General features: G+C 38.3%; 1 protein-coding gene across 2 annotated transcripts in view; it reads left to right on the plus strand.

The window, feature by feature from the left end:
• Window positions 1-444: 444 nt before the first annotated feature.
• XKR4 (XK related 4) overlaps window positions 445-27,513 on the plus strand; it is a 513,684-nt gene continuing 486,615 nt past the window's right edge. For both annotated transcript variants that reach the window (XR_010730231.1, XM_066266134.1), the window contains exon 1: window positions 445-1,315. Coding sequence is in view for 1 of the 2 variants with exons in the window: in XM_066266134.1 (XP_066122231.1) it covers window positions 504-1,315 (812 nt within the window). In the remaining variant the exon portion in view is untranslated. The remainder of the gene's footprint in view (window positions 1,316-27,513) is intronic.

Below are 27,513 nucleotides of genomic sequence, written 5' to 3' on the forward strand. Positions count from 1 at the left end.
CCCGAGCCGGGGTGGGAGCGGCGGCAGCTGGAAGAGAAGGGATGAGGTCATCCTCTCCCTCGGAGTCAGCTGGTGGAGGAGAGGAAGCGGGAGGAGGGAGCGCGCGCGAGGGGAGGAGAGGAATGTGCAAGTCCGAGGAGCGCCGGGGCGGCCGCTGCTGCTCCTGCTGCTGGCGGCAGCGGCGATTCGGGCGGCAGCCGCGGGGCTGGGACGGCGAAGAGCGCGGGCGGCGGGCAGGGGCGCGCGCGGAGTGCAGTGAGCAGCTTGGCTCCGCGCAGGCAGCCAGGCGGCGCTCCTGCCGGCCCCAGGCGCGCCGCTAGCCCGGCCCAGCGCCCAGCCCGGCGGGCGGCGGCGGGCGGCGGGCGAGCCAGCGCAGGAGCAAGAGGAGGGGGAGCCGCGCCGCCGGAGAGAGAAGCCGAAGCTAGGCGAGGAGGTGGCGGGAGGAGGAGACAGCGGGGAAAGGTGTCAGATAAAGGAGGGGTCTCCTCCAGTTTGGAGGCATCATGGCCGCTAAGTCAGACGGGAGGCTGAAAATGAAGAAGAGCAGCGACGTGGCGTTCACCCCGCTGCAGAACTCGGACCACTCGGGTTCAGTACAGGAATTGGCTCCGGGCTTGCCGTCGAGGTCCGGAGCTGAGGATGAGGAGACCGCTGGGGGCGGCTGCTGCCCAGACGGCGGCGGCTGTTCGCGCTGCTGCTGCTGCTGCGCGGGAAGCGGCGGTTCGGGCGGAGGCTCGGGGGGCTCTAGCGGCCCAGGCGGCGGTGTTGGTGGTCCCGGAGGCGGCGGGGCGGGCTCGGCGGCGCTGTGCCTGCGCCTAGGCAGGGAGCAACGGCGCTACTCGCTGTGGGACTGCCTCTGGATCCTGGCCGCCGTGGCCGTGTACTTCGCGGACGTGGGCACGGACATCTGGCTTGCCGTGGACTACTACTTACGCGGCCAGCGCTGGTGGTTCGGACTCACGCTCTTCTTCGTGGTGCTTGGCTCTCTCTCTGTGCAAGTGTTCAGCTTCCGCTGGTTTGTGCACGATTTCAGCACCGAGGACAGCGCCACAACTGCCGCTGCCTCCAGCTGCCCGCAGCCTGGAGCCGATTGCAAGACCATGGTTAGTAGTGGGTCTGCAGCCGCAGAAGGCGAGGTTCGTCCTTCCACGCCGCAAAGGCAAGCATCCAACGCCAGCAAAAGCAACATCACTGCTCCCAACAGTGGCAACAACAGCAGTGGGGCCAGCAGCAAACACAGGTCTGCCTCCTGCTCCTTCTGCATCTGGCTCCTGCAGTCACTCATCCACATCTTGCAGCTCGGTCAAATCTGGAGGTACCGTATCAAGGGTGGGGAAAGAGGGAGATTTGCTGCTGCTACTACATCCCCACTGCTTTGCTTTTGCACGAAAATCGTTTAGGGTTGCTGTGGTAGTAACCCTAGTCACACTCTTTCATTTTTTAACTGGGTTTTGCATTTTAAAATTTGTGATTATAACTAGGGTGGGAGGGAAGACAGCAAAGTGGTTTTAGTCCTCAAACCTGTTTTCCCACTGCTTCACTAGCATCTCTCTTTATATGCTACAATTCTTCTCCTTCACATTTTTAGTGATACTGTTTCAGTGAGTAGGAAAGGATTTCTGTTACATTTTTTTAAAAAAATCTTTTTTTATTATGTTGAATTTAAGGTGTATGTTGCAATTTGGGTGGCTTCTTTTGTTCCCTGAGAAAAATCTCTAATTATAGTTAGGTGGGAGTTGTTGGGTCTGAAAAGTACCCACATTTTAATTATCACTGCTAGAGAAGTCCTGTGCTCCAAGTAAAGAGCTTAATAGGACCATGACTTACCATTTTTGGAGACTATCTATATCTGTATTTATATCTCACAAAATGAGTAAAGATACTTTAATGAGAACCAGACTTACTTTTCTAATGCACTTTCTGATTATCTTGGAACATCCTCTATACCTAATTTCTTGTGTGACTAAAAACCCTTGAAAAAGCGGTGGTACATCTGTAAACTTTAATCGTACTTGGCATTTTCATTGACTGCTTTGCTACTTGTCATCTTCTCTAACAAGTCTCTTTGCACAGATAACCCTTCCACTTCCAAAATGGCATACAAGACTAAACTTGTTGGGCAGAGGAAACCATCATTTGAGCAGTCACTGCCTGGATTTAGGAGTATAATGGAACAATATGCTCAGAAATATGTTCCTAGGACTTTTATTTGTTTTTAAGATTGCTGGGTGAAGGAGTGGGTGGGGGAGGTGGAAGAGGCTATGGGGAGATAAATGATAATGGATAGAGACATGATTTGGGGTGGTGAACACACAGGACAGTATACCGATATTTGACTTGGGGTGATGAACACATAATACAGTGTACAGATGATGTGTTGTGGAATTGTGTACCTGAAACCTGTATCATTTGTCAAGCATGTCACCCCAATAAATTCAATAACAAGGAAAAAAAAGATGAACTCTTGACCTCTCCTCAGAAACAATGGGGATCAGAAGGAAGTGTAAAGACATATTCAAGTGCTTAAAACTAAGGATAAGGGAATTTGTGGCTTGCCTAGTTCACAAACACCCCCCCACACACACACACAAACACACAACTGTAGAAGTTTAGAAATGAGGGAAAAACTTTTGAACCAATATTTTACATCTACAAATATTCTTTGTATCAAAGGAGTTAAATGCTAACATCCTAGAGCTTTTTTGGTTTAAAATGACCTAGTAGGTATATAGTTTAAGTAAAATAAGGAAACTTCCCAGCAAACTCAGTGTACTTATTGGGCTACCTTCTACTCTGCCAGTGTCTTTTTCAGTTTCATTTGTAGTTATTTTTTTGTGACAAGTGATAAGATTAACTTTGTGATAAGTTAATAGTCATTAAGTATGCTGAGGTAGTGAACTCAGAATTTGTACGACAGAACTAAAAACCTCTTTTTGTTTATGGTAAATAGTGTTTCCATTGAAAGAGCAAGTTCAAAGCTCTTTTTACAGCCTTTCCTGGGACCATTGCTTTGTAAAGCAGGGCTAGCATTGCCATAGACAGTGATTTCTCATATTGAGAAACTTCTATTTTTAAGCAGATACTTTCTGGAAAAGTGTTATATAATATGCAGTCAGAAAAATTGATGTTGGAAACCTCCATATCTTAGACTCAAATGATTTTATAAAATGTTGGTTAAACGTGTATTTCCCATGGTTGACTATTATGAAGACTTATAGCTTAATGATCTTCTTCAAATTTGATGAAAAACTCAAATGCTTGATTTAATTACTAAAACTGTTTAGTGGCTAGGATGCATATGATTAGCAGTTTTAATCTGATAATGTGGTAAATGAAATTTAACATTGCATTTGATAACTTTTGCAAACTTTATGCAGGATTTGGAAATCACTTTCAATCACGTTTAAAATTTTAAATTTCTGTATATATACAAATCCTTCTCAATTCTATTGACTAAAGATCTATCCATGTTTTCTGTAAATTGATACTTATGAGAAACCTGCTATCAAATTCTGTCAACTGAGGAAGTTGTTTTAATTATAGTTGTATATACCAGACTGTCTACATCAAACATTTTCCTGATTAAAAATGTTTGTTATTTCAAGACATAAAATACAGAAAATAGAAAATAAGTAAAAAAAAAAAGAGCCTAAACACATCTAAGCGAGACCACAGACATTGGGTCAACTGGCCACACAGAAAAGCTATCAAGGGGGTAGAGGAATGGAAGGATAAGTTTGAAAGCAGAAGAAAAACCACAGGCTCTCAGACAAATGCATTAACTGACCCAACCCTTAGAGAAATGTAATCACACATGGCTCCTTTTTAAAGCATTTCTGTCATGTTTTCCTTAGAGGCTTTAAACTTTATTCTGCTAATGCATGGTCACCTGGAAGGAAGTATTGTTGGAAATATTTTTAGATATTTGTCTATACTCCAAAATATTGTCTTTATTATGTAAATCTGAATTATCTAATTGAACTGTTCCTGGATTTTGGTTAAGATAATGTGGAGGGTGGTGAGATAACTTGATAGAAACATTATCTGGGACTCAGACTTAATTTTTAAAAAATAAAAACTTTAGACTCATGTAGAAAATTGAAATGGGATCAGAAAGTACATGGAATACAGCACTCATATGCATCCAAATTGTTTCAACTTCTCTAAGTGTAGCATATTTGAATGGAAATTTGGGGGGTAGATGCATCATTGATAATAAACTGGTGGAATGCAATTAATATTAGATTATTGTACTAGACCATTATGAGTCCCTAAATTAGGAACATCCCTCTGCCTCTTCTAACTTTTCTTTTCAATGCATTGTACACAAATGCTGCAGAAACACAAGGATACTGAATGGTCCAAATCTCAGAGGTCATTATTCATGTTTTAACATGCTACTTTCTAAGATCAATAGAATAGATTTTAACAAAGTTGGGAACTGTTAATTGTATATCCATGAATTTCTAGTTACTTTAGGTAAGGGCCAGATTCTAAAAGCTTTCTGTAGATAAAATCCTTTGAAATAATGTCCAAATGTTTACTTGTTCAGAAATATCTATTTTAAACATTTTGGGCAGATTTTCATGTATTTACACATTATTACAAATGCAACTGCTGAAAGCAATGATACATATTCATTTTAATTAAAATTACTAATGGGAAATTAATGGCAGCTTTTAAAGTCACAGGAGTTGATGCTGGAAAAGAGCCATTTGAAATAATGAGATGAACTTTTGCTACCATGTGAAAAGAGCAATTATGCTTTTAAAGGAACTGTGCCTGTGAATGAATGAGAAAGTATTTTTTTTCTGTTCATTTCACATGATTCCAAAAGTTACTAAGAGTATAATTCAGTCATTGGGAAATTAAATGCTTAGTCTTAATACTTATGATTAATTATATGTAGATATCTTCTTTCTTCAGAATTTATGAATTACTCTTAAAATTCTACCTGAATTTCTCCTGTGTGTCTGTACATATTTAGTTATTTTTAGCAAATAAGCACATTGCGCACAATGAATTAATAAAGTGGGGGAGTATTTACTATTTTCACTAGTTTGGTTTTTGTTTTTGAATATCTATCATGAAAGTGATAGGGGTGAAAACAAATTTTTCTGCTCTTCTCATGGTTGATATTTCACAAGGTATTAGCATGTGTTCCATGTTCAAGTATACTGGGAAAATGACAGGTTAAACAGAGTTAAACAGGTTTCTCTACAGCAGAATTTCTCAGATCCTTTAATAAGCTTATGTACAGTTGTCAATAACTTGTACTTGATGTGGCACACAAAGCTCTTTGAGAATCATTATTCTATGCCATTCTTAAACCTAAGGAACCTTAAGCCAAAAAGAATTCTAGTAATAATTTTATATGGTACTTAAAAATTTCCAAATGTTTTTATATGCCTTATTTCATCTACATTTTATAATAACCTAAGAGGAAATTATTAATGTCTCTATATATGTGAAACTAACTCTTAGAGATTAAGCTCCTGGCACAAGATCACTCAATTATTATGTGATGTAGATAGGAGTCAAAACCAGGCCTGTCTTACCTTAAAGTGTATGTTATTTCTGGCTCAATTAGCTACCTCCAAATGCCAACTTGGATAATAAGGACAACAACGTATAAAAATGGCAATTTGCCTTCATTAAGGATGGCAAAGTGGGAGAGGGAGCTTCATTTTGGACAAATTTGGAGATCTTTCCAATAATACATCAGTAGTTAAATAGCAGAACAGTGATTTGAGCTCAGATCGCCTTACTCTAAGTCCAATGCTCTTACTATACCATTTGGATACGCTGAAGTTGTGTTAAATTCCAGCTGAGTAACATGATCTTGTAGTGGCATTAATGATTAAATAGTATAGTGTATGTGAACAATCAGAAAGTACTTTGCAAATGATAAAAGAGGTTCAAGGGATAAGGAATGGGTAAGAAAATAGAGAACATACAGGTTACCCCATTTAGTGTTGAAAAAGGTCTTTATTGATTCTGAGTTAGTTCTGAATTCTGATATAGGTCAGGGAAGATTGGTGCCCTTTTCTGAGTTGATTGGTCATTTTCTGTATATTTGTGTTCTCTCTACTGCATATTAATTTATTTATTCAGTCATCATATATTGAGCACCAAGTACATGCAAAGCGCTGTGCTAGTTACTAATTATCCCAAGGTAAATAAAATAATACACCTTCTTTCAAAGAACGTACTGTTTGATGAGGAAGACAGAAAAGTAAACAAGTAATTTTAGTACGAGAAAATAGGTAAACACTGTGATAGGAACAGGAAACTCAAATCACCTAAGTGGTTCAGGTAAGACTCTAGAGCAGCAGATGTTTGAGCAAAGGTTTGAATGGTGAGGAAATCTGCTCTCTGAAGAAAGTGGGGCATTGGCTGCAAAGCCTTGGATCTGATTTGTGAAGGCAGATGGGAAAAAAGGACAAGGCAGGTTAAAAGTGTGTTTTGAATACAAAGTGAGTGAGAGGAGCTAGAGATAAGGATGGAGAATTTGTTGGGCTGGACAATGAAAGGGCTTTAGGTTTTATTTTGAAGGCATCCAGGAACCACTGAAGGATTATAAGAAAGAGGGATTATTATAAAGTGTTAAGATGTTTTATAGAAAGGAATGGCAAAAAGTTGAGAGTTTCAGAGGATATATTATCAATGCTCATCTAAGTCAATCATATCTCTTTAATTCATGAAAATTTATTGATTTTAAGGAGATTGAGTTTAGATGTAATTGGGGCATACATTAAGCCCAGCATGGTAGAGAAGTTTTTTTCCAAAGAAAAGATTAGTTGAAAATTTTAATTGTACTTATAATAAAGCAAATTCTTGGCAAATGTTTATTTTGTGCGATTTATTTTGAAGATTTTTAAAGGACATTGTGGTCTTTACCTTATTGAAATTTAGGTTTCCTTGCTTTTAGAAACTTATTCTCTATATTTTTGTAACACTTTTCAATTTTCAGGGGCTTCTATGTCCTTTTTCTTATTTAATCCTCAGAATAATCTTTGAGGTAGAACTTTCATTTTGCGTATATGAAAACTGAGACAGAGAATTTAAAATATTTTCCTCCTTATGTCACATAGTTCTGCACAGATTCTAAACTAGAATTCAGTATTGATGTGAGAGGGAAAAATAGCAACATGAAAAATGGTTGATGAGACTGATAATGATTAGGTAGAAAAGGAGCCTAAAAATATGAGAGCTTTTTAGAAAGTACTGAAAGATTGTAATGTGGAAGAAGCAAAGGACTTTTATGTAGGCTCTGTGACATAATGGGTGGGACCTGCAGGAAGAGATTTTGAATTAATGTAAGGATGAATTTTTTAAGTGGTCAAAGGGATCCCAAGATCAATTAAGATTCCTCAGAGGCAATGAGTTCCCTATCACTGAAGTGTTTGGAAAACTGTAGTCAGAGTTGCAGAGGAAGACAGTTTATCATACAGAGCGTAGATCAAGACCCTTCTCCAACCCTGAGATTTTGACAGTTTTTATCATTATGTACTGCTGCAAACATAGAGGACTAACCTTTGTTTTTGTTTTGTTTTGTGGATGAGGAAGTAAGATTTTGCTTGAAATACTGCAGTTGTGTCACTTTGAAATCAATTCATTGGTTTATGAACCCGATATCTTCAGTGGAACATCTTTTTTTTTTCTTTTTCTTTTTTTTAGTGTAAGTGCTGCCAAAACAAACTCCAAGCATCAAAAATCCATGAAACAGCCTTGAGTGCTGAGCTTGATATTTACATCTCTGACTTAGCTAACATATAAATCCACATGCAATCTGACAGTCCTCTGAGAATTGACTTGAGTTTCTGTAAAAGTTGAAATAATTTATGCATAAATCTATAAGGTATATTTCAATACCTTTGCAATAACAAATGTAATGGTTGTAATAATTTTGTCCATTTACTGAACTGTACACTGTTTGCTTTCCAATGGATTTGCAGACTTCCTCCACAGAACAGCTGAAAAATAGTATCTATACAAATGAGTGCTATCATTTTTTACCAGTGTCCACAAATCCTTGGGTCTTTAAAGGCCTTTACTCAGTCACTTACAAAAAATTCCTTAATATCTGAATATACAAGTATATAACTTGCTATTAAATAGGTTTCATATATTACAGTTTAATGAAATAGTCTACCTGTGAATTTAATTTGCACCAGTCACTGAAAAACAGACAAATACTAGAATGACTCCCTTTATATGGACTTGCTGGCTATTCTGATTGGCATAATTCTTTGACTTGCTTTAGAATTTGCATGGCACACTAACTAGGCCTATTGAAGCAAGACCAGGAACTATCAAATATAAGGTGCAGTGTGGTGCTTGTCTTGAGAAAGTGCTTGCCAGGTACAATCTCATAAAACAGTTGTAATATATAGGTGGATTTCAGGGAAAAATACCAAATATTTCTCAACAGGAAATATCCTTTTGAATGGCATTACATCATTCTTGTCACTTCTGGCATGTCTGGTCAGAAAGGAGGACCATGGAAAGTCCTCAACAAGTTATTCTAGTGGGTTGAAACTTAAATGTGTAGGAATATATGTCCAATAAATATTTACTGATATAGAAATAATTCTTCTTTATGAGAGTGTAGCTAAACTTACTGCTTGTTTGCTTCTTGAGTTTCTTTATTATTATTATTATTATTATTATTAATTTTAATAGGGTGACATAAATAAATCAGGGTACATAGGTTCAGAGAAAACATGTTTTCGCTTCTTGAGTTTCTAATGGTACACTGAATTAGAAAAGGGACAATGTTACTCTAGAAAGTATATGACAAATCACCCAGCTCATTTAGATGTCAAGTATTAAGGCAGTGGGGCTAAATTTTACAAAATACCAGGTACTCTCTGAGAAAGATTCATTTAGAATCCTAATTTGGCATTTCTGTTCTTGCTGATAAAAAAGCCAGACCGGCAATGCTTTGGGATAGATATTTTCCCCTTAATTCTCACCTACACTTGATTGGCTGAGCATGTACTTTTGTACAGAGTGATTTTTGGTATTTTGGATACTTCTGTACATCTACTCAAAGAAAGTCTGTAGCTCCCACTATTACTCCCACCACCACCATCACCAAATTCTTATCAAACATCAATTTCAGCTCTAGCATATGAATAAAGACTAGTTCAGATTACTGATTGCAAAGAGAAATTAATGAAGGGTTAAAGTGGAGATAAATGAATCCAGAAATTCCCTAGAGACAGGCGGTAGACTATAACACCATTAGGTCTTTCCTAACTCTAAGATGAAGGAAAAGCATCATAGAATATCAGTGATGGGTTTCATTAGAGAGGTAGCTGTCCAATGGTGAATTAGATTAAATGAGGAGTCAGAGGGATGATTTGGCAGTTCTGCAGTTCAGACCCCAGATAAGTTACCTAAGTGCTCTGACTTACATGTAACAACATGGTGGATAAAGTAGAACAATTTTTTTTTTTATTTTTCCGAAGCTGGAAACGAGGAGGCAGTCAGACAGACTCCCGCATGCGCCCGACCAGGATCCACCCAGCATGCCCACCAGGGGGCGTCGCTCTGTTGCATCCAGAGCCGTTCTAGCGCCTGAGGCAGAGGCCACAGAGCCATCCTCAGTGCCCAGGCAAACTTTGCTCCAGTGGAACCTCAGCTGCGGTAGGGGAAGAGAGAGACAGAGAGGAAGGAGAGGGGGAGGGGTGGAGAAGCAAATGGGCGCCTCTCCTGTGTGCCCTGGCCAGGAAAAGAACCCGGAACTCCTGCACGCCAGGCCGACGCTCTACCGCTGAGCCAATCGGCCAGGGCCAGAACAACTTTTAAGGTCTCACATAGTTTAGATCTTCTTTTGGTTTCGTTCTTCTGGGTCGTATTTTTTATCTTTGTGATGTGATTTCTCAAAAAATATATATCCCAGATTTTTTCAGGTCTAAAGTTCTGATCCTGATCTTATAAATTACTTTTGTTTTGCCCAGTCCCCAGAGTACATGCTTCTGAAATTCTGCACATGTTCTTCTAAGTCCACTATTATAGTATTTCTCTGTCTGTGTAAGTCAAAGGAGAATCTACAAAAGATTTTCCAGATTTGGTAATGTAGCTAATCCCCAGGAACTGGTATTATTTATAAATGAAGAGAGCATTTTAAACTTATGTATATAATGCAACTTATTTTTGTCTCATTTTAAAATTTTAGTTATAATTTAATGAAACCATTTTCACAAAAACATATCTAAGTATTTGAAACTGCTGAACATATCAATAATTTTAAGATATATACTATGTAGATTGAGAAGCTAAAATTGCCATCTACAGTTCATGTACATAGTAAGGTAGCAGCACAGCTGGAGTGCTATGATTAGCAAATTGAGGACAATGCTTCACAGCTTAAAATGAACTATCCCTTTGTCAATGAAAAGGCTGTTGTCAGAGCCAGCTTTTCTTTGAAATTAAAAGCTTGTCCTAGGCTACTCTTTCCCTGATTTAATATGCTAGAAATCAAATTTAAACTATACAAAGATCATGTATCCAGGGACATACCTGTTAAAAATAGGGGTATGTTACACTCAGCTAAAAGACCAGAATAAAACATTAAGCTTTTCTGGTCAGAATTGCCTGGATTTCTAGGATATTACAGATATGTTGTGAAGCTGAACAATTTACAAACCCATGACATTTCATATTTTTAAATTAAAAAGATAAGTATTTGTTTTAAAATTATATGAAGCATGTCAACTATTTTCTCATCTACATGATTCGTAAGTAGACTATTTGAATCAGTTTTATTTTTATTTTTTTGTTTAATTTATGTAATGCTCTATTTTTCTGTCAAGAGAATCCTTTATATAAACAAAGCAGTGGGCACTGTGTAAGGTGGGTGAGTATTAATCAAACAGAAAATCATGCATATATAGAAAAAGTAGGATCTATAGGTAATAGGAGTATAAAAATACTTGAGATGATTTTGGTTTGACTAGCCATCAAATACACTAAGAAAGAAAAAGTCACCTTTCTGAATAACCAATCCGGGAGATTTCATCCATGTTTTAAAAGCAGTCTGAGTTTCTCTTTCTGTAGCTCAGATAATAATCATAAATAATGCTATTAGTTTTCAGATGATTCTTTACTTTTTGGGTTTGTTTTCAGTAGCAGAGAGTCAATAAACAAAACAAAGCTAGCCGTTGTAGCAGAATGGTCTTCCATAAGTTCTACCATTAGTTCACATGGCATAATCGCTGTGTCTGTAACATAATGAGGAAATGATCCTTCAAAAAGTCAGGGGAAAGGATCTATAAAGGCTTCTTCTGTTCTGATAAACTTTCAGCTCCTCAATTAATTTCCTGTTTTACAAAAGTAAAATTAATAATTATCATTTTTCAGAAATGTAGGTCAGTTCCAAAACACTCTCCAAAGTGATTTATAGTACTAGGGTCTGTTGTTATTAACATAAATTAGGAAGTATGTACCATAGGATTTCATATTTCCAGGGATATACCAGTAACAAGAGTAGCAGTCACATATGTCCATGGGGATTTTTCTGATTTGGTGATGATTGGGTTTGAAAAATTAAGTTCAAACGGTCAATGCCATCTTAATGAAAGCATAAATATTAGCTGTGTTCTTTTTTCTGAAAAGTAATCAATCATTACAATTATTTACAGATACAATATCTACCAATTTAAAATAAATTTTGTATGAAATTAGTAAGAGCAGGGGAATTTGCAGTTTTTATTAAGGAAGCATGTCTAGATACACTACAAACTATTAGTCTCATTTCCTGATCTGTTTAAAGGAGATGGGGATATTGTAGATCAGGCATGCATTTATTAGACTGAGGAAGAAACTTTTAGCCTTTAGAGAAACTAACAAAATTGGAGAATTTTTTTTCATAATCAGAGGATGATTTTCAATCTTTTGGAATAGGTGTATTCTAATTGTATTGGACCCATTATAAAACATATCACAGCAAAGCATAAAGCAGGACTATAACAGCAAGGCCAAAATTTTATTAGATGAGTTTGTTCTAGGTGTTCCTGGCAAAACAATGAGACCTCTGTTCTTGTATTCCCGAAAGAAAGAATTCAGTTAAGAAACAAAGTGTAGCAAGTAAGGCAAGAATTTCTTGGCTGTGCAAGAATATACTCAGAAAGGGCCAAGCAGCCAAAGAAAAAAGGGTCTTGGAGACAGGTTCAGGGGTTAGCTCCAGGATGAGCTGCCACTGCCCACTGCTCCCCTGGCTGCAAGTCTCCTGGGGTCCCTTAGAGCAGTGGTCCCCAACCTTTTTTGGGCCACGGACTGGTTTAATGTCAGAAAATATTTTCACGGACCGGCCTTTAGGGTGGGACGGATAAATGTATCACGTGACCGAGACAAGCATCAAGAGTGAGTCTTAGATGGATGTAACAGAGGGAATCTGGTCATTAAAAAAAAAAAATAAAACATCGTTCAGACTTAAATATAAGTAAAACAGAAATAATGTAAGTTATTTATTCTTTCTCTGCGGACCAGTACCAAATGGCCCATGGACCGGTACTGGTCTGTGGCCCAGGGGTTGGGGACCACTGCCTTAGAGTTTAGGAAAGAGAGGCAAGGAAAATGCCCCTGGAGGGAAGAAGAAGAGGAGGAATTAAAGGGGAAAGGCACAAGCATGCTCCCAGAAGGAAGAGAGCACTGGGTCCTTCGTCCTAAGAGCTTTCAAAGGTGGAGATCTTAGGAGAGGTCCCTGGGGGAGGGGAATCTTAATAGAATTTTCATCAGCTTTCCAAGTATGTTCTTTTAGGTTCGTGGTCTTCACTGATTGGTTCGCACCAGGTCAGGGTTCATTAGTCAATGCAGCGGGTCCTGATGTCAGCCATGACATTGCTTGTCTGTTTTTGCTGCTTTTCGGGGCCTGGAGCTGAAACACAACTGAGACCTAGATGTTGTCCTTAGGGGTGAATGCTTACGGGCTATTCTCCGGCCCCCTTGTTTACTCCTCTGCTAAGGGGGCCTAATCTGCATGACCAACAATAGTGGAATATAGTTTACCTTGGGGATAAGATCTTTATTCTCTGTTTTGCCTGTTGCTAGGCACCTGGGGCTTTCCATCCTGGCGACCTCTGTGCCTGGCCTCTCGTCCTTGCTCTGCTCACGTCTGTCTAACTACCTACCACATAGGGATAAAGAAGACAGAAGTCGAGTTGTGATAGTAATGGGGTCAGATTTATGAGATCAACTTGATATTAAGGCACCAACAGGGTCTGCATTCTGACAGTGTTTGACCTTAAAGTCCTGTTTTCATCCAGATCAGAAGTAGGCAAGAAGTCGGCGGCTAGAAGGTCAAGGCCAAGCAAGGTATGTCATCACAAATGGGAATCCAAGTGAGGACTAGAAACAAACTTGCTAAAATTAAATGTAGGTAAGAATCTGAGTTCAAGGGCTTCACAAAAGCAAATCATGAAGCTTATGCTTCAAAATGTATGACTAAAGAGAAATTGGTTTCATTTATGTTCTCATTGTATAACTTCAGCCTGGTTAGATATTGAGAGTAAAGCCGAAGACTGGAGGCCAAGTTCTCATTCCACCGTGAGAAGGGCAAAGAACTGGGATTAAAGGCAGGTGCCTATTCCATCACTGTTGATATGCGCAAATTCATTAGTAGTTTATTGACTAAATTACTGCTTGGTCACCCTAATCAGTTGCTGAGAATAGCATGAGAAAAAAAAAGTGACCAGTGTGATCTTTTAGTCATGAATTCTACAACATATCAGCTTAAAATCATAGTAAGGAACAAATATGGAAAAGAACATGCTCTCACTGTCTAGGAGAGGAGGTAAGTCCTGTTTATGGCTCCAAATCTGTCTGTTTGACATGCTAAGAGTAGAGCTCTTGCCTTACAAGTCAAAGTTGTATCTGCAACCAGCAGCATCGGCATCTCTTTGAGGTGTCTCAGAAATACAGGTTCTCAGGCTCACTCCAAATCTATTGAATTACAACCTGCATTTAAACAAGATGCCCAAGGGATTAGTATAGACATTAATGTTTGGGAAGCAGAGTGGAATCTAAGCTGCAATACGAGAGGGAGCCACCCTGGCCAGATGGCTTGGTTGGTTAGAGCATCCTCCCGAAACACAGAGGTTGCCAGTCCGAGCCCTGGTCAGGGAACATACAGTAATGGATTGATGTTCCTATCTCTCTCTCCTTTTTCCTCTCTCTCTCTAAAATCAGTAAAATAAATAGTAAAAAAAGAAAAATAGAGAGCAATCTCTTCCAGTTGCAATTTTTAGGGTAGGTTAATTGAGTTTGGCATTGTAACCCAGTGGCCAAGGCCTAGCAGGTTCACATTGGATTCAGGCAGATGGTAGAGGAACTGTGGAGCTAGAAAGCATTGGGCCATTCCCATTTATTGGAAGCTCACAATAGTGGATGAGCAAACAGGCAGGGGAAAACCACTTTCACGGTAGCAGGTGAACGAACAGCAAAATGGCCCCTCACAGTGGTGAGCAAGCAATCTGCCCGAGGGTAAGCACCTGGAACCTTACATAGGCTATACACACGTGTCTCTGCTTGTGCTTACACACTAATCATGCAATGTGCTAGTGAGCAAGCATAACACAGCTGTTTTCCCAACACTCCACCCTTTTAGAGTTGCTTGCCTCACACTCTATGTGACAGGTATCTTCTGCGATAGTCCCTGTGTGAGGAGTGAGGTACAATATATTACATCACAGGAACAGAACAGATTATAGCAACAAAATTAAAAAGGCACATGCTATACTAAAAATGACAATAAATACAAAGGTGCCCTTCACAGTGTCTCCCTGAGTACTCTGGGTAACTTTTACAGGCCCATTTCTCTTGTTAGGCAGCACAGACAGCAGCCTGCAAGGCCTTACAATGCTGTGCTGCTTCTACCTCCTCCAAATCTGCCAATGTCTGTGTAATATTATTGATGGGCTGCCCCACATAAAGGCTCATGATATCCACTAGTGGCTAATGGGGTGCTATAAAGGATAAGGTCCATCATCCTTGCCATAAATACCTCCTCATCTGGCCCATAGGACCTCAGGTTGAAAGCAGCATTTTTATATCTAGCTCCTGGAGGACCTGCTGCAGCTCAGTATATAACTGCCACTGACTCACTGCCCCCACCAAGTCTCCAGCATTCTGTCAGACCATACGAATGGCAGCCATCACCCACTCTAACAGGCTATGGTTTCCTGGGTTGTCATGACGGTTCTGCAGATGCTTCCTCAAGGAGGAGTGCATGGTAATAGTGGCTAATTTCTCCATCTCTGTTCTGGAGAACATGATTCCATCCACCCCTATGTCCCATAACTGCAGCAAGCAAGCTACCAGGGACTTTGTGGGTTTCTGCCTGAATTTCTCCCCTAACTCCATCAACTCAGTCTAAGTGTAGGGCTGGACCAGAGAGCTCAACTACCTGCAGAGGGGGTTGTGCCTGCTTATGAGGCACATTTGCCTGTTTGTTTTTTACCTTCTAGGTGACCACAGGCTAGGCTCTGAGTCTGCCAATGGCAATTTCATCTTGAACCTCCTCCTCTTCAGAGGATGAGAAGTTGGAAATGCCTGCTACCACTGACTCAGATCCCTCTGCTGACACATATGCAGCTCCTTCTTCAGCGACCACTTTGGCTTTTGCAGCTGCCGGCTCTCAGCCTAAAGCTGAAACTGGAGCTCTTGAACCCATAATTGTTTTTCTAACAACTGCCGCTGCCAGCTTTTGGCTTCTAGGGCAAACTGAAGCTCTTGAACTCACAATTCCTTGTCCATCAATCATTCCGGTTCAAGATGTTATTGGTTCTCAGCCTGCAGGTCACATTGGAGTTCTTGAACTTAGGCACCTCTTTCACAGAGCTTTCAGTTTCTACTCTCAGGGCTGTAAGAAACACCCAGCCCATGGACCCAAACAAAGTAGCCACAGGGAACCATATGCTCGAGAATGGCCACCCTTCTTTATCCACCCTTCAAGGGTGTTGGTGCTCCATACTTATCTGATCCAAATCCTGCCCACTACGCCAGATATAATACCAGTGGCTGAGGCCAGGTAGGTTTACATTGGATTCAGGCTGATGGCAGAGGGACTGCAGAACCAGAGAGCATTAGGCCATTCTCATTTATTAGATTCTCATAAGGGTGCAGGCAAGAGGAAACTGCTTTTCATGGTGAACGAAAAGCAAAACGCCCCCTCACATTGGCGGACAAGTGATCCACCAAATGGCCCCTTGCAGTAGTGGGCAAGCAATCTGCTCCGAGGGAAAGCACCCATAGCCTTACTTAGGCTATAAACACATAGTTCTGCCATGTGCTCACTCACTAATCATGCAAAGTGCAAGCGAGCACAGCTCTTTTCCAAACAGGCTTTAACAGAAAATATGGTTGATTCTCACATTTTTACTGGCTTCCTCATCAAAGTTAGCTTACCCAGGATGATAGAGAGGATTGATACTTAAAAATTGTATTGAGTAGACACACACATACACACAAAAGAACCTTCTTACAGATGATGCTATTAGGAAAACTGTGATATCTTCCATTGGCAAAGAAAGTAAAAGATTTTAGTAAATTTTTATTAAAAATCTATTACTTTATGTTTTTATTGTTCACAGCTGATCCTCAGGAAAATAATCCAGCATGCTGGCTGCCCACCTCACAGTTTTACACTATACGTAGGCCTTGTGCCCTTTTGTCACTTGGGATGGAGTAGACAGTGGCTGCTGAGAGAAAGACAAGTCTCAACATAAGTGGTCACTAAGGAAAGTATTGGGTTCAGAGTAACCGGATACTGAGGATAAAGAATAAGGAGAGGAAGGCAAGACTGGCAGCTCTTACCAAGACAGAAGGATTGCAGTCTTTGTTCAGCGAGGTGGAGCTGGTTTGGTTGTGTCATTCTTATTCATACTTTTCTGAAAAAGAAGCAGCCATTGATGAATAAAGGCCATTTCACCACTGGGTGTCAGGGTTAGTGGAGCTGAAGGTCAGGTAGCTGGGCATTTCTCACCCGGACCTTTAGTCAGATAGACCAATGAACCTAAGTATCTACACTGGGCAAAAGGAACTAGGGGAGGAATTGAGGAAAATGGCACTAAACCTCCAGGCTGCAAGTATAGATCCTGGCCAGGAGTTAGAAGGGTATTTTTTATACAATAAGGAAGGATTTTTAATGTCTACCCTGTTCCATGCAATTCAGCTTCTCACAGTGGCCCTTAGACCCACAAGACAGGCTATATCACGGGAAAAATAGGATGATTCAGCCTGATTTCATTCTTTACTATTTATCCTCCTAAGTGAGAAATATAACATTCAACAATATGCAACATATGTCAGTGTTTGTACTATAGGGAAAAAAATGAGAATAGTGCCTTATAAAATGTAAATTCATTTAAATGTAGCATCAGTTTTTCTATTTTACATTAAACAAAATAGAAAAGGATGGCCTTCACAGAAGTGCTTCTTTTCAAAGTAATAGTTTTCTAATTTCCCTTTTGTACAACAGCTGGTGTTGCTATGCTGTCACTTTTGTTGCTAGGGTTCTTTCCCTATCTACATGCTTGGATGTGATTATTTCCTTTAGTGTTCTTAAGTGTTTCCATGGAGAGTTACCAAGTTGATTTTTCTCTATCTGCTTTATAGGTAGGTGTGGTCATCCTGCCAGGCTCTCGACCTCCATGGCTTTTCAATATGGTAGCTACTAGCTAGCTACACATGACTACTGAGCATTTGAAATGTGGCTATTTTAAAGTGTGCTGTGTCACATACCCAGAGGATTTTGAGGACTCTGTATAGGAAAAAAAGGGTAGAGATTATAAATATGTCATTGATAATTTTTATATTAATTTATGCTGAATTAATCACATTTTGGATATAGGATATATTGGGTAAAGTAAAACATATTATTAAAATTAATTTCATCTGCAGCCTTTTTTTTTTTTTTTACTTTTTAAACATGACTACCAGAAAATTAAAATTACATGTGTGGCTTACATTATTTTTCTATTGGACAGAGATGCTCTTGATAATGTTAGAGTTCAATTCCTGAGAAATTAGAAGAGGGAAACCTAAAGTGAATTGTTTCAATATACTAAGGTAAGACTGTACTACACTGTTCACAAAAGTTACGGGATATTTCAAATGAATATGAAGTGTTGAAATATCCCCTGATTTTTGTGAGCAGTATAGAAGTTGCCAGGGAAAGCACAGTGAGTAGATTCATGGCTGAGGCAGACTGACTGAATGGATTTTACAAATAAGTTACCTGACGATAAAAACTGACTCTTTGGGAGATAATACCCTTGATGTGAGTCAAGTCCATTGTCTTCCTTGCTTCCTGCCCTGCTTAAGGCCTAATGACATGCTGAGCTTCTTTGTTGGTTTAATAAATAGTATTTAATGATGACAATAAAGACTAAATCTGTGTAAATGCCATTATAGTTTGCCAAGCACATTCACTCATATTAAACTATCCAGTCTTCTTACCAGCTTCTCAAGGTAGATATTAGTATTGTTCCCATTTGAAGATGAACTGACTGAGGTTCAAAGAAAGTAGACTTGCCCAAGTATATATTGCTACAATGCAGCAAGTGTCTGCACTCACATTCATGACTTCAGCTTCCAGATATTGTACCTTTCCCACTTGACCTTTTCACTCCGTGATTAATCCAAGAGAATCACCCGGAGAAGCATTTCCTGACCTTTCAGATGGCAAATGTGCTCAAAACTGCAGTGAGTTCAAATTTACTGTGACATCAGTGGGAATTAGTTAAAACCAATATTGGTATTTTCCTCTGAAAAGGGAGAGATGCACTTGATGAAGGTCAAATTTGATTCTTGACTTTGCTGTAGATTTCTCAACTATAAAATGGTAGATGAGGGACGTCAAATAATTTCTAAAGGCTCTTCCAGATCTATAATTCTGTGGAATGTGGTACATAAATGGAGCATATTAACTCTTTTTATACACCTTACTGAATATCCACTTGAGGAACAATATTCATGTTTTATTGACATGGGCTAAGTTTTCGATGAAAGAATGAGGATTGATATTTTATACCAAACTTCAAATAAAGAGATTATGGATCAATTTTATCTATGTGTCACTTTATTTTGATACCTACTGGTAAAATACATGTTATTTCTATTGAAAAATCATGACACTAAAGAATACTAAATAGGCTCCAGTTCCATGTGAATAGTGTATAATTAACCCATATTTATATCCTCAGTTTGCATGTGGTCATGTTTTGCATGTACTGTCATTCTACTCACATCGTTTATGAATTAGAAATTAATCTACAAGCATACAAGGTAGAGTCCCACTTCTTAGCCACATTTCTCCCTCTGAGACTAGTAGGATTTACACCCAAGTGAGATAACTTCAAATTTAACTTTTAAGGACTATCTCAGAGGACTATATCTATAATAGTCCAGCATATGCAGGTGCTAGAAAATTGATTCTCAAATGCACACAATGCAAAATTTTCAGATTCTGGCACAGCTAAAAAATTCATTCTCTAATGCACACAATTCAAAATTTTTAGAATCAGAATCTTTATAAAAGATACTACATGTTCATTTCTAAAAATCAAAATTCCCTTGTGTCTATTTAAAAGGCTCGCCCAAAGGGGATATGACTTACTTTGTAAGGGTTTTGCAACTACAGTAATATTATAACTTTTTTGGGAGTGGCGTTCCATGAAAAATACATAGTATTTATCTTTCTTTTTGTTCCATGGCATTTTTGCAAATTATAGTTTTTCCAGAGAGAATGAATGAATTCTAAATGTTTTTAATGTTCATGACGCTAAATGGATTCTGATTTACTGGATTTCTTTTCTTAAGTAATATACTTTAAGAAACATACATATCTATACCACTGTTATTTTTCTCATGATGTTTTTCTATGTATTCACCTGATCATGCAGTTATGTATGTTAGGATATGCTGGACAAAGCAAAGTTGAGATAATTAAACTCAGATAGCCTGGAGTGGAAATGCCTTCATTCATTCATGTGGTAAATATCAGTATTTATCAAACATTCACTGCACAGAGTGCATGTTCACTGTGAGCTCACCAAGGTTCATGATATGAACTCCCTGTTTCTCATATATACCTATTTATACCTCAGAGGGGCAAACGTCATCAACAATTGTTTGGGAGAGTAGGACAGAGATGGGGGACTTCTGTCTGGAAGGTTTCAGGAGGGAGTAACACATCAGTGGGACCTAAAATAATCCCAAGCAGAAAGAAAAGAAAGGATGGAGATACTCTATGCTGTGTTCTGTAAAGGATTGAAGTAGAAGTTGTGAGGGAAGGAACATCAGCTGGTAAATTGTGATTTTGGAGCCAAACTATCCAGGGCTTTGGATGCTTTCCTCAGGATTTTGGACTTGATTCTGTTGGTGAATAGAGCCTCAGGGAACACGTTTGGAAATGTATTCTCAATTGCCTTCCAGACTCGCAGTCTGGAATTAACGGAGAAGGAAACCCCCTGCACTCTTCAGGAGCAAGGGAAAGAAAAAGTGAGTAGACTTGAAAATTATTTAGAACTTTAAAATGCTCTGTTACGAGGGAGTGAAATAAAAGCAATTTTAGTGGGTTTGGCTGGTTCTCACTAAAGATTCTGAGTACTGGTTTAGAACTCTATTTAATGAACTATTGGAAAAGACATAAATATAAACAATGTTGGGAGCATGTTAAATAAAGATGCTCTATAAATGCAGACTGGGTAATTAAAAAAGATTTACCAGAGTAAAGCTAAATACAGTATAGTGGATAATTAATGGGCCTGTGACAATTCAGTAATAACTGCTCTGAACTTTTACAATAGTGTATTAACATACGTGCATGTTTGAAGGAGGGTGTGCTGTTACAGTTAACACCAGTTCACTGGGAAATTTTCCTCACAGAAGTTAATTAGGGATTCCTTCTAATGAGCCTGCTGATTAACCTCCTGAGCCAAAGGTGACTGACTGCTATTCATTCATGATTTTCTTGTGGAGCCTAAAAAAGTTTGGATGTAAATTTGATGCTCCTTTTCCTTGATTTCTTTGCCTCTGGATGCTATTGTAGCTCTCAGCAGGATTTGCCTTTGTTACTTTAGGAAATGAACTTCTGTTCTCTTTGTAGTAGGTGAACTCTAGCCTACAAAAGACTTTTGTAGGTGAGGGAGCATTCCTTGGATGGACAGGTTCCTTCATGTGATTAGAATGCGGTAAATGTTCCTTTGATACTTAGCTCAGTAAACAGTCCTCAGAGGAAGGTAAATTTGAGATCCACCTAACATTTATTTCATTCAGTACATCTTCATGTAAGAGCTTTTTGAATTTTTTCAATTTTTAAAATAATAGAATCTATTATTTTTTGGTGCAGTTTTAGGTTTACAGAGAAATTAAATGTAATATACAGAGTTCTCAAATACATCCCTAAACTCCAGCTTCCCTGGTGACTGACTCCCTATATTAGTGTGGTGCATTTGATATAATTTATAGGTAATACTAATACATTACCATTAACTAACATCCATACTTTACATTGGAGTTTACTCTTTATGTTGTAAATTCCATGGATTCTGACAAATATACAGTTGTCTACCATTACAGTCTGATCTAGAGCAATTTCATTAAAAATCCTGTTTTCTACTTAATTTACCCCTTCTCCCCCCCACCTCCGCAGCCACTGATCTTTTTACTCTATCCTTACTTAGTTTTGCCTTTTCCAGAATGTCATGTACTTGGAATCATACAGTATGTAACCTTTACAGATTGGCTTTTTTTCACTTAGAAGTATGCATTTAAGGTTCCTCCATATGTTTTTGTGGCTTGATAGCTCATTTGTTTTTAGCACCGAATAATATTCCAGTGTCTAGCTGCACCACAGTTATCTATTCACCTACTGAAGGACCTCTTGGTTGCTTCCAAGTTTTGACAAGTATGAATAAAGCTGCTATAAACATTTGTGTGCAGGTTTTGTGTGTATGTTTTTCAACTCATTTGGGTAAATACCAAGAAGCATGATTGTTGGATCTTATAAGATGAGTATGTTTAGTTTCATAAGCAACTGCCAAACTCTTTTAAAGTTGCTGTACTATTTCATCCCCACACTTAACAGTTTTTTAATATCTACCATATGCCAAATAACGCCTTTTGGGGGTACAGATTAGTGAACCACAGCACAAAATGTTATTCTAGAAATAGTTAAGATACTATGAATGTATCCAAGTTACAAATAAATGAAAATTTTGTAGTGTTTTACTGATTAAAATCTGTGCTTTATAGTACAAATCATGTAATTATTTGTAGATTAGGAAAAGGTAAAATAATAAAAATTTAAATGTAATTTAAACTTGACTGTAAGTAAAATATGATAATTATTCCAGTGATGCTTTTAAGTAGTTTTATGAAATTATTCTGCTAGGCATCTGGACATCGATTTCTGGTACTAACTCTCTGGTTTCACATGGATAAAAGAAAAACTATAAAATTAGCCTTTAAAATTTTTTTATTGATTGGTTGCTTTTAGAAAGACAGTGAGAGAAAGGGAGAGAGAAAGGGCGAGAGGAAGTATTCACCTGCTGTTCCATTCATTGCTCGCTTCTAGTATGTTTCCTAACCGGGAATCAAACCCACAACCTTGGTGTTGGGTTTGGGACAACACTGCAACTGAATGAACTAACCAGCCAGGACTAAGATTTGTATTTTTTAATGTATCTTTGGAATTAGTAATTTTACTGGATTTATAAACTTGTTCAGTAATTATTTTTAAATGTAACTATGAGGTAAATATTTGCTATTTTTCAAGGTAAAAATGAATAACACACACACACATCTCCTCTGATATACTCTGGAGTTTTGCCAAAGGCTTGAAGACTTGCTTTGGGGTAGCTGCAACCTGATTCATTCAATTCTGCTCAGTTTGGGCTTTGCTGCCAATGGACTTAAATGAAAATTGTACGCAGTTGAATTGTGGAAAATTGGTTTCTCTACCTTTTAAGAAGCCTTGTCAGAATTGTTATTTGAATTGTTATGGTATAAGCTAAGATTGATCTGAATTATTTTGTAATTTTTAAAAGCAGAGAATAAGTTAAAAAAGTTTTTCTCATCTGTTCAACTAGAATATCAAAGATGAACATGAATACTTTTTAGCCTAAGTTATATAATCTGATAATTTTCTTATTTATTCTATACTACATATAAACAACTTGCATATCAATGTCAAGTGTCTTCTCATTATATATAAATATTCATTTTAATATATGGTTCCAAATTTGTCTTCATATCTTCAATTTTGGGGGTTTTAAAACTGTATCTAAATATTTGTGAAACTGAAATTGCTACCTGATCTGTAATGACAATTCTAGTAAAGTTGGCTGAGAAAGACACTAAAACTTTACTTAGTTTATTAAGCAAAATCAGTTATTCTATCTGGTTGAAAACCTCTTCACTCTGAAAATGATTGAGACTTATGTTTCTCTGCCATAAGTATAAACTTAAGTCTGTTGAAGTGAATGGGATGATTTGTGAATGGGCAGTCTGGGCATTTTGGGGGTTTTAACAGAGAAATGCTGAAGAATCACTTTTTGTGTACTTGAAATATAGAACCACTTTTAAATCATGTACGGACACAAAACTTTTGAAATTCACCAAATTAACAATACCAATAGAAAAAGAAATATTGTTTACACATGAATTCTGGTCTAAATGCTGTGGCTTGCAGCAGAGTATTGTCATTTCTATTGTCTAAGAAACAGATCATTAAACTTCAGTCACCAAAAGCTTCTCCTGTGGTCACATCAGGGCCTTCTAAGAAGTGAGAGGAAGAAGTACTGGAAGGAGGGGTGATGAGAGGCCAGGCAGACTGGATCAGACCTTTGGGAAAACACTTGGAAGATATTTACATACTGGCATGCACATATTCAATAATACCTCTTGCTTGTTTTGAATATATTCAATAGTTAATTCAAATTGTGTGATTTTATCAGACTCACACTAGTTAGTTTTGTTTGTAAATTTCAGTCCTTTCTGGAATGTGTATTTTGTGAAAGCAGAACCTTTGACTTGTTCACTGCAGTGTCCCCAGCATAATATGGTGTCTGGCACATTGTGATAATTTAGTATGTATTTGTTGATGAAATGAAAACCAGTAGATTCTTAGAGGACTTTATTTTCTTTCCAATGAAAGAGTTGGGTAAAGTTCTAATTTCTATATGTTCTATTTACTTATGAATTTAACCCATGGATTAAAAAAAGCATTTGATGCTCAGGACATCCCCTGTTAGCATGCCTCGTGCCCTCCCTGTGGAATTTTGTGTTTGGTATCAGATCAGAGAATGGAAGGACTGGAGTTTTGCAGATTCAGGACTGACATTGACCTCAGGGCATAGGCAACAGGACTCCGAACCTCTGGCTTGCAAAGACATGGTGCAATCTAAGTTTGCCTGCAGGTTCCCTTTGAGAACATCTGAAGAACAGCTGGCAACCCACTGAGAAAACTTTGTACCTTCCATCCCAAACCGAGGATGAACCTGACCCTTAAAAAGTAGGAGCGTTGGTCCTTCTGGTATGCTGCTCCGTCCCAGACACAGCCTCAGAAACCTGTATTTGCATAATACCCTCCTGCAGTGTGCATCCCACAAGGAGGATCTCTGGGTTTTCCTAGTGACAGCCATGATTTATTACTCCAGGTGGTCCCATTCTTATTGTCTTGTGGAGTAAGAGTGAGCAAGGATACAATTCCCATCGTTTTCTTCGATTCTAACCTGCATTTTACACTTTACAATTCCAATGGGACAAAAACAAATGGCAGAGTAATCACATCACTTTTGCCTGTTTACATGTCACCATAAAGACCTTTAATTTACAGTAATACTTTGAAGTCTACTTTTTATTCGCTACTATCTATAAAACCAGATGAATTCGCATGCTTTGATTGTGCCTTATCTTTCCTCTTCCTCCTCAGTGCTTCATCATAATTTGTATATGGTTTACAAATGCTTCCCTTGTTTTACCCATGCCTGACTAGGAATGCTGGGTCTAGCTTTCCTATACTGGCCACCACGCTTCTTCTAAATGTGATCCCTGTTATACTTGGTTATTCATGTACTTGCTCTCACTGCCTGGCATATCACTGTACCTTCTCCCAGTTCACTGTGAAGTGAGCAGAATTGGCTTCTGTGCTGCTTCTCCCTAGCCTTCTGTTCCAACTGAGGACCCTGCCTTCCTCCCAAAGGCAGGGCCAAGGGCTGTGATCAGTCCACAATCAGCTGTTCCTTCCACTTTGTTTCTGAACACCAGAGCTGCCGTAAGACTTAAAGCCCTCTCTTGTTAATTACATTATTAGTGGCAGCAGTGGTTGTGATATGATGTCTCCTTGTATTATTTGGTTAAGTTCTTATTTTTTTCAAAGTATTTTCACAAACTTTTAAAGCTAAATGTATTTTTATGACAATTCCTTCTATAGCATCATAGTAAGTGTTGAGCTACAGAAGAGTTTTCAGCATCTGGATAATATGGCAGTTTGACTGTAGTTTTACCATTTTCTTCTCTGAGACATAGATGTTATCCAAAACACTTGCCAAAACACTTAATATTCTTATTTTTAAATGAAAAGCTAAATCAAGGTTAAATGTGATACAGGATTATCACTGTCTTCAATAATAATTCATCTATTCATGCTTGAATATTGTATTTAATTATTCATTAAAAATATCTAATAAATTTCTGCCCAAAAGGTAGGCAGCCATTCACGGCAACATCTAGCCTCTGCTAATCCTATTAAGATAGTTTTCACTTATAAATTATATTTTAATTCGAAACCATTTTCCTTGAGAATGGTGTTGATGGGAGAAATCAGTACACCTGATGTGATCCAAGAACTAAATCCAATTTAACTGGTGTTTTTCAGATGGCTACAAATTGTGTGGGAGAGTTATAAGAAATACAATTTGCCTACCCGTATTAACTTGCTGGTTTTCATATCTTTATAAATACATTGGTATGCCCATTAATATGGTAAAATTTTTTCACACACATGCAGGCCACAATCTGTCAAAAGATATATGACACATTGGATAAATATCTGCACAGCACATATTACATATTACAAAGGGTGATTTCTCCTAACATAAAATTTTTCATCAATCAATAAAAAATGGCCAATAACCACTTGAAATGGGCAAAAAGCATGTATAGATAGTTAAAAGAAAAAAAATTAGCAAAAATAAACAACATAAAATAACTCACTTTTATTTTCAAGTTCGGTTTGCATTTTGCTCAATATGTTAGATCTGCCTATGCCTCCTAAAAGCAAGTGCAGGGTCTTGTATTGTTTCATAGTTTTTATAGCAGATATTATAAATTGGATCACTGAACACCCACACTACCTCTCTCCGAATGTGTCTTATGTGTTAGAAACTAGAAAGCTTAAAAAAAAAAGAGTGAAGAAGGAAGGAAGGGAGAGAGAAAAGGAGTGAGAGATGGAGGAAGAAAAAGTTTTTTATCTTTTCATGCAACTAGAGAACCCAGGTTCTGGCAAAAAACTGCATTTGGAGGGATGAATTGGACAACTTAAGGTGATGGCTGTATGCCTGGAAATGTTTTGTTCTTCTGTGGAAGCAGTGATAGAGATTGTAGTGTCCTTTACCTGTAGTCCTAAATGCTATGCAGCAGGTGGTAGCTATAATCGAGTTGTTGGAATTGAAGTCTCAGTATGTGACAAGTCACTGTCCAGCTGCATTGCTCCTGGCCACAGGGCATCAAGGCTTCTTGATTCTTCAGGAATCCAGGAACCAAGTTATCTAATACCTTGTAATAAATTACCCTATACTTAAATCAGCTGGAATGGATTCAACAGATAGATTTCTAAAGTCAAATTGTGTTTTGGTACTCAGAGGGTAGAGGTAGGGAATGGAGGGGAGAACAGAGGTGTATAAATAAATAAACCAGTCAAAACCAAGAGATGTTCCATTAAAAGTTCTCATTAGATTTTCAGTTATAGTTACTTACTGCTAAAAAACAAAAAACACTGTGAATTAAAGCTAAATTGGCTTTTGGATCTCCCTATTGACATCTCATAAAACATATTTTCTAGACATTTACTCAGTCAAATAACATCAGTCAAGCACTTCACCAAATTAGCCACAATTATAGAATTCCAATATACTTTAAATTATATGGGGTGTTTGTTTTCCTTAAAATATATAAACCTTAATAATCTTAACAGGAATGATTAAAAAAAGTATGCAGAGATGAACAGAACATCATTTCTCTGGCTCAGAGAAATATTATCCAGTTGGATATACAGATTAAAATCCAGTCAGAACAATGCAACAAGATCAGTCCTACAAGATTAATAGGGTAGATGGAATACTATGGGAATACAGGGGAATGCAAGAAACTGGTTGACAAACTCAGAATTTTTCTACTTTTAAGTCATGCTCTAATGGGGCAGCTAGAATGATCTGAAAAGAAGTGTTAAAACCCATTGATGTCAATCATTTCAGTTTGGGTATCTGACCTTTAAAGCAGAGT

Source organism: Saccopteryx bilineata, chromosome 3, assembly GCF_036850765.1.
Source record: "Saccopteryx bilineata isolate mSacBil1 chromosome 3, mSacBil1_pri_phased_curated, whole genome shotgun sequence".
Classification (NCBI taxonomy): domain Eukaryota; kingdom Metazoa; phylum Chordata; class Mammalia; order Chiroptera; family Emballonuridae; genus Saccopteryx; species Saccopteryx bilineata.